At 39.2% G+C, this 13,780-nt stretch overlaps 2 protein-coding genes across 2 annotated transcripts in view; one reads left to right on the forward strand and one right to left on the reverse strand.

Moving 5' to 3' along the window:
* Positions 1 to 1,928: 1,928 nt before the first annotated feature.
* slc29a2 (solute carrier family 29 member 2) lies at positions 1,929 to 5,869 on the reverse strand. The gene is given in 11 exon segments (XM_056262340.1): positions 1,929 to 2,074; positions 2,243 to 2,442; positions 2,551 to 2,636; positions 2,717 to 2,816; positions 2,850 to 2,901; positions 2,903 to 3,017; positions 4,033 to 4,167; positions 4,824 to 4,951; positions 5,087 to 5,220; positions 5,599 to 5,677; positions 5,835 to 5,869. Coding segments are annotated over 11 exon segments (1,173 nt in total). The 5' UTR covers positions 5,867 to 5,869; the 3' UTR covers positions 1,929 to 1,962.
* A 2,767-nt stretch (positions 5,870 to 8,636) lies between these two features.
* The window catches only part of LOC130095288 (complement factor B-like), a 28,700-nt gene continuing 23,556 nt past the window's right edge, over positions 8,637 to 13,780 (forward strand). The window contains exons 1-4 of the mRNA XM_056261980.1: positions 8,637 to 8,724; positions 8,966 to 9,181; positions 13,017 to 13,202; positions 13,484 to 13,657. Coding sequence (XP_056117955.1) covers positions 8,664 to 8,724; positions 8,966 to 9,181; positions 13,017 to 13,202; positions 13,484 to 13,657 — 637 coding nt within the window. The 5' untranslated portion in view covers positions 8,637 to 8,663. The remainder of the gene's footprint in view (positions 8,725 to 8,965; positions 9,182 to 13,016; positions 13,203 to 13,483; positions 13,658 to 13,780) is intronic.

Here is a 13,780-nt window from a genome sequence, read left to right on the forward strand (position 1 = left end):
TAAAAAATAATAAATCCTTTTATTAGTTTGTAGATTTGCTTTAGCTAGAAAGAGCTACTGAACATAAATAAAATGTGCAAAAGGGTATTGAAAAAATACCCTTAGAAAGAGCTACAGTAGAAAGAGCTATACTGAACATAAATAAAATGTACAAAATGTGGATATGAATCCAACTGGAAAAACTTGTGAAAAGATATATTTTGATTAGTCAAATAGCAAATAGCATATAGTGAAGCTCTATAGCCATCTAGTGGTTAAAGTGATTTTTATCTTATTTTAAAACTGCATTTTCAAAAAAATGGCCAAAAATCTTACATTAAACCATGTAAAATTATCCATGTTATCTCCATGAATGAAAGTTAGAAATCTGGGTCTTTTATAAAGTGAATTTGACATAAAATGCTGTTTTTTGTTGTTGTAAAAAGCCTATTTAAATAAATATTTATTTATTTATAGAAATTTAAAATATATCATAAATCCTCCAAAAACTGCACAAATGTTGAGTAAAAAGATTAATAAACAGAGTAAAATTACATTTGTAAAATTTAAAAAAAAAAAATTATTCTGTTACAAAATTAAATGTTATTGTCTGGGGAGCATCACAGTCCCGCCCATAGCCCGAGAGAGCTTCGGTGCCGGAAGTAAATTTCCCATTCATTTCTCCCATTGACGTTTTGGAAAAACCGTATCTAAAGAGTTTTAGAGCATGTCTGAGGATAACCAGCTACGGCTGAACTCATAAGCATACAACATATCATTTCGAGTGAAAAAACGAAGAGAAAATACAAATAAAGTCAAAGGTACAAGACTGTGTACATATTTTCATTTCCGAGCGAAGGAACTACTCATCCCATAAACCACCGCGCCTCACTGAAGTCGACTGAAGCCACAACCGCGAAAGAGCCTTTTGAGCGACTTCCAAATCTGACGACGGCCACGCAAACTTTTTCCTCCAGTGAATTGAATGAATTTTATATAGAGAATGTGCAGGGAAACTCCTTTTCTGATTCTGATTTAATGAGGCTTATATGTAAAACACATTGAGCATCTGGCTCGCTCATAGGCTGTACTGCGGCAACTGCACATCCAATGGCGCGGGCGCCTCTGACGTGCGACCAATGAGCTAACCCTACGTCATAACACGATCTTCAGTCTTCATGGACCTTCGCGGGGTTTAACCAGATAGTTACACGGCACGCACTGTGATGCTCTATTTGTATTTTAACCGAGAAGCTAACACTGACAGCGGCAAAATCGACTCATGCGCTTTTCACTTGTAAAACTCAAGGGTGTATGGGTAATGTAGTCTCTGCTCTCGGTGGGACGAATTAGGAGGCGTGCATTGTGAAGGGAGCTCTGAAAAGCGGCAGCGCAGCCAAAGGATTAAAACAGATGTGCAAATGAGCGTGCCGGTACGCTAAAAGCACGTTCTGGGCGCACGTAGAAGTGGCGGTACGCTCAAGAGCTATATTTGGAAGTGGCGGTACTGAGTACCGGTGCATACCGGCCCACTTAAAGCACTGATGGTGACATAAAATATTGCGATCAGACGTACAGGTAATACAAAAACAAATAAAGTACCTCATCCGTGATCATGATTCATTAATTCTATAACATCTCTGGATGGTGAAAACGATATCTCCCATCGTTCAACTCTCCCTCATAGCGTCACCAAGCTTCGCCTTTGTTATTGTTGGTAACTGCGCCCTCTAGTGGCGAAAAATTCCTACATATTGTACCTTTAAGATAAAAAGTTTACATCTATGGTATCTAAATTTGTTTCTCCTTCTTGTCTTCATGAAATCTTCAAAATCATGACTATAAAGTGCTATAAAGTCCAGAGTGTACTTGAATAGAGCGAGGAAAAATAAATATACAAAGGCCTCAAGACAATTCTCACTCGAAACATGTTTATGTTGGTGAGTAATGAGATAACAGCAGTGTCAGCTTGTGAGATTTTCCCTAAATAATTTTTTTAAGGCCAAAGGAGAGAGCGGCACCCAGAGAGAGTCCCAAAGCCAGGAAGAAGGTCATCAGAGCCCCTGCTGTCTCTGCATCTTTAGGCCTCACCAGCCTAGATAAAAAATAAACAGAAGAGTTTGTGGGTGTTCTGAGATATATTATGTGGGTCAATGGGTTGAGAATACCAGGAATAGTGACATTACAGAATAAATTTACTATTTACTTAACCCAGTTGATTTTGAATCTCGAAAAAAGATGTGTTATCTTTAAGAGTACTTACTGTGGAGCATAGCTCATGGAGAGGCAGGCAAAATATCCACTTGTGATGGCAAACAAAGACATGGAGATAATATAAGTCATGTCATGATTGAAAAAGACTGGAAGATAGAAGCGAGGCTGAACATTGCAGAGCATGAGGGCAGGAATGAAAACTACCCGTAATACCACGAAAAGAGGGAATAAATTACTTTTCATCGAAGGCTGGGAATTTGGGAAAAGAAAAATTAGATGTTAGATAAAGAATAATTTCCAGTGGTAATCATCAGCATAGCACTGTATTGTGTTGATACAGGATCTGATGAGACTCACCCACTGAAAACGAGAAGTGAGACTTCTGCCTATCCAGTCCATCACATTGAAGACAATGTATGAACACAAAGGTATAAAGATGTTCTCTATAAGATGAAAAAGAATATAAATCAAAGTGCTTTGAAAAGCATAATGTATAATTATAATCTTTTGTAGACTCACTCACTTTCAAATAAGCCAGAAGATTTTGTATTTACTGTAATTGCTGGGAAAACGGACAGCGTGACGGCAAACACGCATGTCACACAAAATGCCATCACCCATATCTACAATATAATAACAAAATACTTTCATTATACCTTTTTGAAGACCTGTGGCACAGTTGACTTCTCCTCAGGTTCTTGCTTGAGATGCGGAAGTATGAGATACCAGATGCGGAAGTATGAGATAGCAGCACAAAGTAAGTATGGTGGCGGCACAGGGGTTAATGAAATATTCAAGGGCAGAACTCTCAGAGTCGGTTTTAACTAAAGGAGGCATAAAAACATAACTGTCAGCATAAATGTTTTTCTCTCAGAGTTTTAATAAAAAGCACCTCGAATTATTTAGGTTCAACAAGTAAGTATGGTGTCGAATAGGGCTGCACATTAGAGGCCTGCATGGGACTGTTTTTTTAATCCTGCTCCCGCAATGTGTTTCACTCCCGCCTGCACCCACAAACATTCTGTTACAGCTTGAAGAAATTGTGAAAAAATTACAAACATTAGGGCTATGCTAAATGTTCAGAATAACAGAGATAAAACATTGCGTTTTAAAATTGAAATTAAATAAAGTTTGAGAAGGTGCTTGACGCGGTTTGGTTTTTCAAATACACGTTAAGTGATTCAGATGGAGCAGCATTTACTACTGATCACAGAGCCGCTCATCACTAACCCCCTGTACATATATAAGTGCATATATAAGTGCATTTATAAGGGGGGGGGGGTTGATCTTTTGTACATGTTAATGGATGAGATAATAAACAAGTCATATTTTAAAGCAGTTTCTTCTCAAATCAATATTTCATGTCCCCTTCATTATTTATGTGGTTAAAAGCTGTAATAAGTGATACGACTGTACATTATCCCTTAAATACCCATCAAACTTGTTAATTCGTCAAGGCTAAAAGCTGCTTGCTAGGAACTGTTTTTTTGTTGTTGGTGTTTTTTAGTTTTGTGTTTAATGAGCTAATAAAATATTTCAACTCAAATCAATATTTTTTATTATTCACTTATGAAAGTGACATGTGAAGGCTAAGTATGGTAACCCATACTCGAAATTTGTCCCCTGCATTTAATCCATCTAAGTTACTGCACACACATTAGGATTAGTGAGTAGTGAACACACACACACTGCAAACCATGGACACACACACACGCCCGGAGCAGTGGGCAGCCATTTGATGTGGCTAGCCATGTAATAAGCTGGTTGTCAACACAAAATCAACACAATTATTTAGAAGAATATGATTTTTATCATTCAATTTGTAAGGAGTATGCAGGTAGATATTCGATAACAGCATGGCAAGACCCGAGAAGATTCCTGCCACTGCCTGTCCACTCATAAACAGGGAGCTGAATCTTGGGGGTAGCTTACTGACCAGACCAAACAGACTACCTTGCAGAACGGCCCCAAACACTGAGAGAAAAAAAAAGTGCAAGAACAACGAAGGGAGTTAGATTTGTCTAACTGATTCACTCACTGAAAGGTGTTGAAGTAGCCAGGGAAAACCCAGACAACTTCCGGCAAATTTAGATTTGCTCTGAAAGTTAGTCTGGCAAAGAGCTCATTCAAGCCCATTTCCAATCCGTCGAAATCGAGGCACCAATCAGAAACGTTGAGGCGGGCTTTACACGATGACGACAGCGCTGGGATTTTGAAGCAGATTTTGTAGCCTACATTACAAAGATGGATGCCGCCGTCGAACATCACTCGTTCGAATCAGCTATCGCGTCTATTTTAGGCGATTTGAACGTTTCCTTTTTGTTAAAAACCGAGCAAAGAACAACACTCGGAGATGTTTCTCCGCCGCTCTGCATACGTCATCTCCTTCATCGCTCTGATTGGTTTTAGGTCTATCCGCAACGTTCGTTGGTGACGCCCCTCTGGAAATGATTTGTCTATGACGCTTTGCCAGACCATAACTCAGTTACTTACAACTGAGAATGGTCTGGTTTTAACAAGGCTAGTGTTGAAGTAGAAGTGGAGTGGATATATTCTAACACTCTATTATTCAATATGAAGTGAAAAGGGAAATGCGAACATACTGTAGATGTAAGGCATAAGAAACATACTGTTAATAAACCAGATTGTTGCCATGGTAATGGAAAAGTCCATCTTAACTTTTACTAAAATGGCTGTGAGAATGAAGAGAAGTAATATGAAGACCATGCTACCTGCAATCCGCATCTTCTCCGCAATGCTACATAAGCAAAAGAGAACAAAATAACTCATGATTATAATATGATATACATATCTGTACCAATACACACAATACAACACTACGACATGCAAAAGTAAACAAAATGAACTTTGCTTGACTGAACCAAATACTCACTGCTGGTATAGAAAGGAGTTGAGAAGTGTGAATAGCAGCAAGGGAAGCTGGGCTAACAGCACACTCATGTTATCAAACATATATGGGTCTGACTGTGAAGAATCTGTACTATTTCTCAAACGGTCAGTGAAATACTGCAAACAGAAGAGAATGGAGTATGAGTACATGACATTTAACTCAGAACACATACTTAATTTTGACTTTACAGGGACTTTAACTTAGCCAGCTATAAAAAAATCTAGCATTTCCTCACGTTTTACCACTGATTTTTAGTGACAGTTGATATGCATGGGCCACTGGCTGATGACAGTTATCCTGCCCTCCCCTCTCCCCTGCCGTGGGTAGGATGCTTGAAAAAATGAGCATCCTACCCACTCCCCTCCCTTATTCTCAAAGCCATCCACGACCATTTAAGTTACATTTTTCAAAAAGATTGTGAGCTAGACTTGAGCTGAAAGAGGGGGGTTTCATGACCCTTTAAGTATTAATCAGTAAAAGTATGTCTGTCTTACATTCATTGCGGTTATGAAGAAGTTCCATGGAAGCAGAGTTCCCATTCCCAACAAGAAAAAGATAACAGCCACATGGCCACTGTCAAGGTTAGAGAGACAATTATGCTAACATTATGTCATAAAATAAATGAAAGTTAACATCTTATTATTTTTTCTGAATAATTCAGCATGGCCATGATGCCAACTGTTTTTCTGTTCTCTAAATCAGTTGACATCAGCATCAGAACTCCACTCACGGCTTATCTGATGTCACCTTACAAATCCTCATTTTGAAAAAGTTATATTTTTGTTGTTAGATCATGATCAAGTTAGTGACATCAATACACAACCATATATCACTGATTTTATATTACTGTACTGACATTTTTACTAGCAGAAACTGTTAATGTTGATAAAATACATTTAATCAACCATGATTTGTTTTGTGATTCTAGAAGATTCTAGATTCTTTAGATTTCACCTTTACAAACCTTCTCTTGCGCATGCACATTTATTTTACGCTTGCAATTGTAAGACTGAAGAAAACTGGTTGAAGCTGGAAATTAACATTTGGCTTCCCCCCTCTTACCCGGAGACAAAAGTCTCACCTCATCTACATTTCTCTCTCAGTGACGCATAAAAACTCACATAAGAATATGGTTTAATGTGAATGATTATCATTGAGTATTTTGTTTAGTATAATTTAAACTGCAGGGTGAGTGGTACAGATGTCTCATTTCCAATTTGGTAAAACAAAAGCTAATAAGGTTTTTTAGAAGTTTAGAGATGACACACAAAGGAAGGTGGACTCTAGGCAAATGGTCTTGCTCCCCTACCCCCAAAATAAGGTGTAACCTGAATGCAAATTACCATTGTAAAGAAGTTCTGGCTATTTAATGGAATGCAGCAAGGAATCGTGGCTCTTTCTGTATTTCAGATAGCCCGTGAGGTTAGCTCATGTAGTTCTTAAATGTTGGGTTTGCATCTATTTCTCTTATCCTAAAGCATTTGATGTTTTGTATTGATGATCTTTGAACTGATTATGAAATTGGCATAATACTTTTACCTGACATAATAAATTGTTATATTTGATTATTCTAACAGACTTTGACTTCATTTCCATTGGAGTTAAAAGGAATAGTCAAACATTAACGTATATTTAATGATGCACAGATATCATTGAAAAACTTTTTCATTTTATGGAGTCAGATGAAACGAGTTAATACATAAGATACAATGTATTGCATTCAATTGAAAATCCCTTTGCCATGGGAAGAGACGGAACACGCGTGAGACCTTCACCGCTAATTTGAATTCTGCTGTTGGATCGAATTAGACGGCCTTACACAATCTTATGTACTCTTTCACAAATCTTACCCTGCGCATGCGATTCTTTATGGCATTATTTTACCTTCATAATTATTAATATTTCATTAACAAATATTTAATATTGTTTAATATATTAATAAAGTCAACACTCATATAAGCACAATATAATCCACAATTATTTTTTTATACTGCAAATAGACTACATATTGATCATTTTTATATTGCAAAAAGCTTAAGGCTAAGTAAATTTGAGAAGAGCTGTGAAATATGGATTATTCAATATTCATACATGGTAGTGTTATTATTGTTATTACATTGAATTTATTGCAACACTAGAATATGTGAACTATATTCTCAGAAAACTGAACACATTTTGTGTGATAAAAGCCTGATAAGCGTTATCAGGCTTTTATCAACGGAGTTGCGCACTCGGGGTGTACGGCTAGCCTAAATTGGCCTGCCACAAGATGACACTGTTTTCAAATTCCATTAGGACTTCGGCCTACTAAGTTTACATTGTCAGTGTTAATTAGGATACAAACACGGAATTAAAAAAGATATGGATATGCAGTAAAATTGTATATATATATATATATATGAAGAGTTCAGATGCAAAAGCCTCTAAGTGCCATCTGAAATTTTCTTCTAGAATGATCATTTTTATCAAGCTCGTATATTTAAGTTCAGTAATTTCACTTAAATGACAATTAATAGGTAATTTTCATTGTCATTTAAGTGAAATTACTGAACTTAAATATACGAGCTTGATAAAAATGATCATTCTAGAAGAAAATATCAGATGGCACTTAGAGGCTTTTGCATCTGAACTCTTCATATATAAAACCCTAAAAATTACACTTTTTCAAGAAATCTAAAAACAGAAACAGAACAATCAACAAGATCAGACCAAGAACTAAAAATTAGGACTATAATACAAACTCAAACCAATCAAAGAAACGTGGTGTCAAAACTTAATCAAACCATGAACAACAATGCAACAAATTCAAACAAGGAAACAAAAGTAAAAAAAAAGGGAAACCATATCAAAATTCTACAGAAACACAGACTTATCATGATACTCCTTACTTTCTCCTTTTTAAGTCTTTCTATTTCTCTTTAAATCAGGAGTTATAACACGTTCCATTAAAATAGGACACGTTTATTATTACCAGCAAAGTCAATAACAAATGTATTTAGTTCCAAAGATGAATCTATTGCACATAGCTATAGCTTTTACAAAATGATTTAATTATTAGTCTAAAATGTTCAAATGTTTAGTTCTTTGATTATATATGATTGTATCTATTAATATTCATGCATTAAGCTGGTGTTAATGTATGAGGCGAGCAGTTTAATAGTGTTCTCAAATGACCCCTTGAGTCTGAGCTGCTCTCTGGACCCAAGAAAACACATGATTGTGTTTAACTCTAAACATATTCAGTATTCCCCAAACAAATGTGCTTTTATATTCATCTGTATATTTGATGAAAAATTGCAAATAGAATCCATGATAGATGGAGATGAACATAATTGTTTTTTGTTGTTGTGATTTTTGAATATATAATGATGTACTGATTATGGTTATTATTTTGTTCCGTGTGCCGGGAAATTGATTTGCTTTATTTGACTTAAGGTTAAACATTGACCACTGAATGTAAATAAAATCCTTTTGCTGACCCCACTATAAAAAGATGTCCCCTGGTCCATTTGCTTCAGTTTTTTTTTTCCATCTCAGCTGAAGAACTGAAATAAACAGCATGGAGTGTGAGCAGCGGTTGAATTGGTTAATGTTTGCAATGATATGTCCTCTTATTGCCGGTAAGTCTTTTTGCTTAATCAAGATAAATACATTCTAAAATTCAGACAAAACGTCTTTTAGCATGAAAGGAATATATTAAAAATGAAGGTATACTTTTAAAGACTTTATGATAGACAGCTCACAAATAATTCTCATCTAAATCTGTATTTTGGCTTGTATATATATGCATTTTCTCTGGAAATGAAACCACAACAAAAGTATTTTTTCTTGTGACCTCCTCCAATGATCTGATTGTTCTAGGTGCTCCATCCTCCATGTCCAAAAGACACGGATCATGTCCCGAGGCGAATCTAAACATTGTTGGAGGGAGCTTTGTTCCTTCAAATGGCTATTCAGATGGGAGTGTTCTAAGATACATCTGTCCGGATGGATATTACCCATCTGTTCAGTCGCGTCGTTGTCAATATGGACTTTGGACCCCAAAGCCTAGTGCCAGAAAACCCCCAGAGTGCAAAAGTAAGAAACAAGACATTATCATGTGTGTGAACGTGATTTCACCAAGTAAAACATGTGCCTTGATCAACAGCTTTGTTGATCCTTGAACAACATTCCAGTCAACCAATCAGATTGGAGGGATACGTTTAGAGTTTATGTCAAGTTTAGGCTTACAAACCAGTTTAGGTGCTTCTACATCTCAGAATCAGAAAGAGCTTTATTGCCAAGTGTGCTTGCACACACAAGGAATTTGTTTTTGGTACTGAGGCTTCCAGTGGACATATACAAATACAAATACAACAAGAAACATAATACTACAAATTATAAGAATAAAAAATAAAAATATAAATATATGAGAATAAAAGTATCACAGTTGGGTTTAGTCAGAATAGACATTTTCAGATTTACAGATTATGAACATATTTACAGTGTTTTGAATATTATAAATAAATAAATCTACATATAAGTATTACCTGAGTTGTAGGATATTGCACTAAACAGTGGGAGTATTGCACTTAAGGCATATGCCTTGGGAGGAGTGTTAACTGTTCAGAAGGGAGATGGCCTGTGGGAAGAAACTGTTCCTGTGCCGAGATGTTCTAGTGGCCAGTGATCTGAGTCGCCGTCTTGACGGTAACAGTTCAAACAGGAGGTGTCCAGGGTGAGTGGAGTCTGTGATGATTTTACCTGCTCTCTTCCTCACTCTGGAAGAGTACAGGTCCTGGAGGGTTGGCAGGGGGGCACCAATAATCCTCTCCGCAGTCCGGACTGTCCGTTGTAGTCTCCTGATGTCTGATTTGGTAGCTGAACCAAACCAGACAGTGATGGAAGTGCATAAGACAGACTCAATGACGGCTGAGTAGAACTGAATCAGCAGCTCCTGTGGCAAGTTGAACTTCCTCAGCTGGCGAAGGAAGTACAGTCTCTGCTGGGCCTTTTTCACAATGGAGTCAATGTGATTGTCCCACTTCAGGTCCTGAGAGATGGAAGTGCCCAGGAACCTGAATGACTCCACTGCTTCCACAGTGCTGTTCATGATGGTGAGTGGGGGAGTGCTGGGCTGTTCCTCCTGAAGTCCACGATCATCTCCACTGTTTTGAGCGTGTTCAGCTCAAGGTTGTTATAACTGCACCAGACAGCCAGCTGTTCAACCTCCAGTCTGTAAGCAGACTCGTCACCGTTCCGGATGAGACCGATGACAGTGGTGTCGTCGGCAAATTTCAGGAGCTTGACAGTGGGGTCTTTAGAAGTGCAGTCATTAGTGTACAGGGAGAAGAGCAGTGGGGAGAGAACGCACCCTTGAGGGGCGCCAGTGCTGGTGGTGAGTGTCCTGGATGTGAGTTTCCCCAGTCTCACTCGCTGCTGCCGGTCCGTCAGGAAGCTGGAGATCCACTGACAGATCGAGGATGGTATGGAGAGCTGGGTCAGTTTGGCTGTGAGAAGACCAGGCATGATGGTATTGAAGGCCGAACTGAAGTCCACAAAGAGGATCCTTGCATAAGTCCCTGGTCTGTCGAGATGTTGCAGGATATAATGCAGTCCCATGTTGACTGCATCATCCACAGACCTGTTTGCTCTGTAAGCAAACTGAAAGGGATCCAGCAGGGGTCCAGTGATGTCCTTCAGGTGGGCCAGCACCAGTCTTTCAAACGACTTCATGACCACAGAAGTGAGAGCGACAGGTCTGTAGTCATTAAGTCCAGTGATTTTGGTTTTTTTGGGGACAGGAATGATAGTGGAGCGTTTGAAGCAGCAGGGAACTTCACACTGCTCCAATGATCTATTGAAGATCTGCGTGAAGACCGGGGCCAGTTGGTTAGCGCAGGCTTTTAAACAAGCAGATGAGATGCCGTCTGGGCCTGAGGCTTTCCTAGTCTTCTGTTTTTTGAAGACTCGGCTCACGTCCTCCACACAGACCTTAAGCTCAGGTTGGATGGCAGGAGGGGGGAGTAATGGGAGTGCAGGAGGTGATGGTGAATGTGTGAAGTGCAGGTCAGGGCCGGTGTGTGGTGTGAATGAGGGCTTTTCAAACCTGCAATAAAATGAGTTTAAATCATCAGCCAGGTGTTGATTGTCCACAAATCGGGGGGATGGTGACTTGTAGTTGGTGATGTTCCTCAGGCCATTCCAGACTGATGATGGGTCGTTGGATGAAAACTGTTTTTTCAGTTTATCAGAGTAGCTTCTTTTAGCAACTCTGATCTCCTGTGTCAGTCTGTTTCTGGCCTGGTTATACAAGATTTTATCCCCACTTCTGTACGCATCCTCTTTGGCATGACGAAGGTGTTTGAGTTTCCCAGTAAACCATGGTTTATCATTAGTAAATGACAAGAATGTCCTGGTAGGAATGCATGTATCCTCACAGAAACTTATATATGATGTTACAGTATCTGTGAGCTCATCCAGATCGTTGGTAGCAGCTTCAAAAACAGTCCAATCAGTGCAATCAAAGCAGGCCTGTAGATTCTGCTCTGCTTCATTAGTCCATCTTTTTACAGTCCTTATTACAGGTTTAGCTGATTTCAGTTTCTGCCTGTAGGTCGGTATGAGATGAACCAAACAGTGATCAGAGAGCCCCAAAGCTGCTCGTGAAACGGAGTGATACGCATCTTTTATTGTGGTGTAACAGTGGTCCAGTATATTAGGCCTACTGTCTCTCGTGGGACATGTAACGTGCTGTCTGTATTTTGGTAGTTCACGGGAAAGAGCTGCTTTGTTAAAATCCCCAAGAATGATTAAAATAGAGTCAGGATACCTTTGTTCTGTTTCAGCTATTTGTTCAGCCAGCTGTTGTAGCGCCGCGCTCACGCACGCGTCTGGAGGGATGTAAACATTCACGAGAATGAAAGAGGAAAACTCCCGAGGCGAGTAGAAAGGTTTACAGTTTATGAAATGTGCCTCTAAATTAGGAGAGCACATCTTCTTCAGTGTTGTTACATCTGAACACCAACTTTCGTTAATGTAGAAACACAATCCACCACCTCTTGTTTTCCCCGTTAGCTCCACGATGCGATCCGCTCGGAACAGCTGGAAGCCCGGCAGATGTATTGCGTTGTCCGGTATGGCTTCACTCAGCCAGGTTTCAGTGAAGCACAGAGCAGCAGAGTTTAAAAAAGCCTTGTTAGTGCGGGTGAGGAGAAGAAGTTCGTCCGTTTTGTTAGGAAGGGATCGGAGATTCGCGAGATGAATACTGGGGAGTGCAGTGCGCAGGCCGCGCTCGCGGAGTATAACCAGCGCGCCGGCTCGCTTCCCGCGTTTGCGTCTGACCGCGCGTTTGAACAACAACGCTGCCCCTCCGACGAGAATGTCCTGCAAGACGTCCGAATAATCAAAAACTGTAGAAAAGTTATCTGGTGTGTGTTTCCTAATGTTCAGTAGTTCGTCTTTAGTGAAACTGATAGGAAACGAATGACTAAACACAGTACAAACAAACAAAAACAACACAATAGCTGGAGAGCCCCACACAGAGGCAGCCGTCTGCGGTGCCATCTTGAAATCATAAACAACATGTTCATGTACAACATGTACAATCTGTGTTATTCACCTATCATTTCCCTCTGATTTTAGGGAGAATTAATGGTTAGTTTTAGGGGTAGGGATAGGGTTAAATGTAAGACATTTTTGGACAGGAATGTTGTTCCAGCATCACCAAAACATGTAAATCCAGGAACATGTTGTACATGGTAAAATCACGTTCATCCATATGGTCACCGTGATTTCGAGTCATTATATCATGAATAAACGCTGGACTATTTTGAAGCAGAGTTATGTATTTTTTTGTAATAAAAAAAAAAAATCCGAGGCTGTTTCAAAACATCTCTTCTACAGCATGTGTTTATTCATGCTTTTATTCTAGAGGTCACATGTCCCAATCCTCATGTTTTGGAGAATGGAGACGTGACCCCATATAAAAACTACTACTATGTAAATGACACAACCACCTACTCATGTCATTCCGATTATAAGTTCCGTGGCTCGGCGGTCCGTGTTTGCAAGTCTAATGGGAAATGGAATGGAACCACACCAATCTGTGGACGTGACTGTGAGTAATTACCATTATTTTCAGCAGTTTCCATGAACTAATCGGATATAAAAATGCTAATTTAGTTCCTGGTATAATATCTCTCCATATATCCACGAGTCCTTCAGTTTAGCTTAAAAAAATGTTGTACTGATGCGTGATGTGTATTCTGTTGCGTTCTTATCCGATGTCATGTGAGTTCAACACAGTTCCAGCAGAGATGTCATCACAATCATATCAAATTTCATCAGAAAGGTCCACAGATCTTCACTTCAATTAGTCTTTTTGTTACTTCCTCACAGCTGATCACTGTCCTGATCCTGGCGTTCCCCCTGGTAGCAGTCGAACAGGCCACGTGTTTGACATTGACAACAAAGTCACGTACCGCTGTGACAGTAAATTGACCTTGATTGGTTCCAAAGAGCGAGTCTGTCAGGATGGTGGCCAGTGGTCAGGGACAGAGCCGCAATGCTACGGTGAGTCTTCTGATTGCTAAATCGCAGTTGCAAAATTATGTGCTTTGTATGGACCTGTGTTCTCAAAAATAAGAGATTTTGCTCTGAAATGTGGCTTTTTTGGATAATGCACCTATAATGTTG

Source organism: Rhinichthys klamathensis, unplaced genomic scaffold (assembly GCF_029890125.1).
Source record: "Rhinichthys klamathensis goyatoka isolate OS25496 unplaced genomic scaffold, OSU_Roscu_1.1 h1tg000191l_1, whole genome shotgun sequence".
Taxonomy (NCBI): Eukaryota; Metazoa; Chordata; class Actinopteri; order Cypriniformes; family Leuciscidae; genus Rhinichthys; species Rhinichthys klamathensis.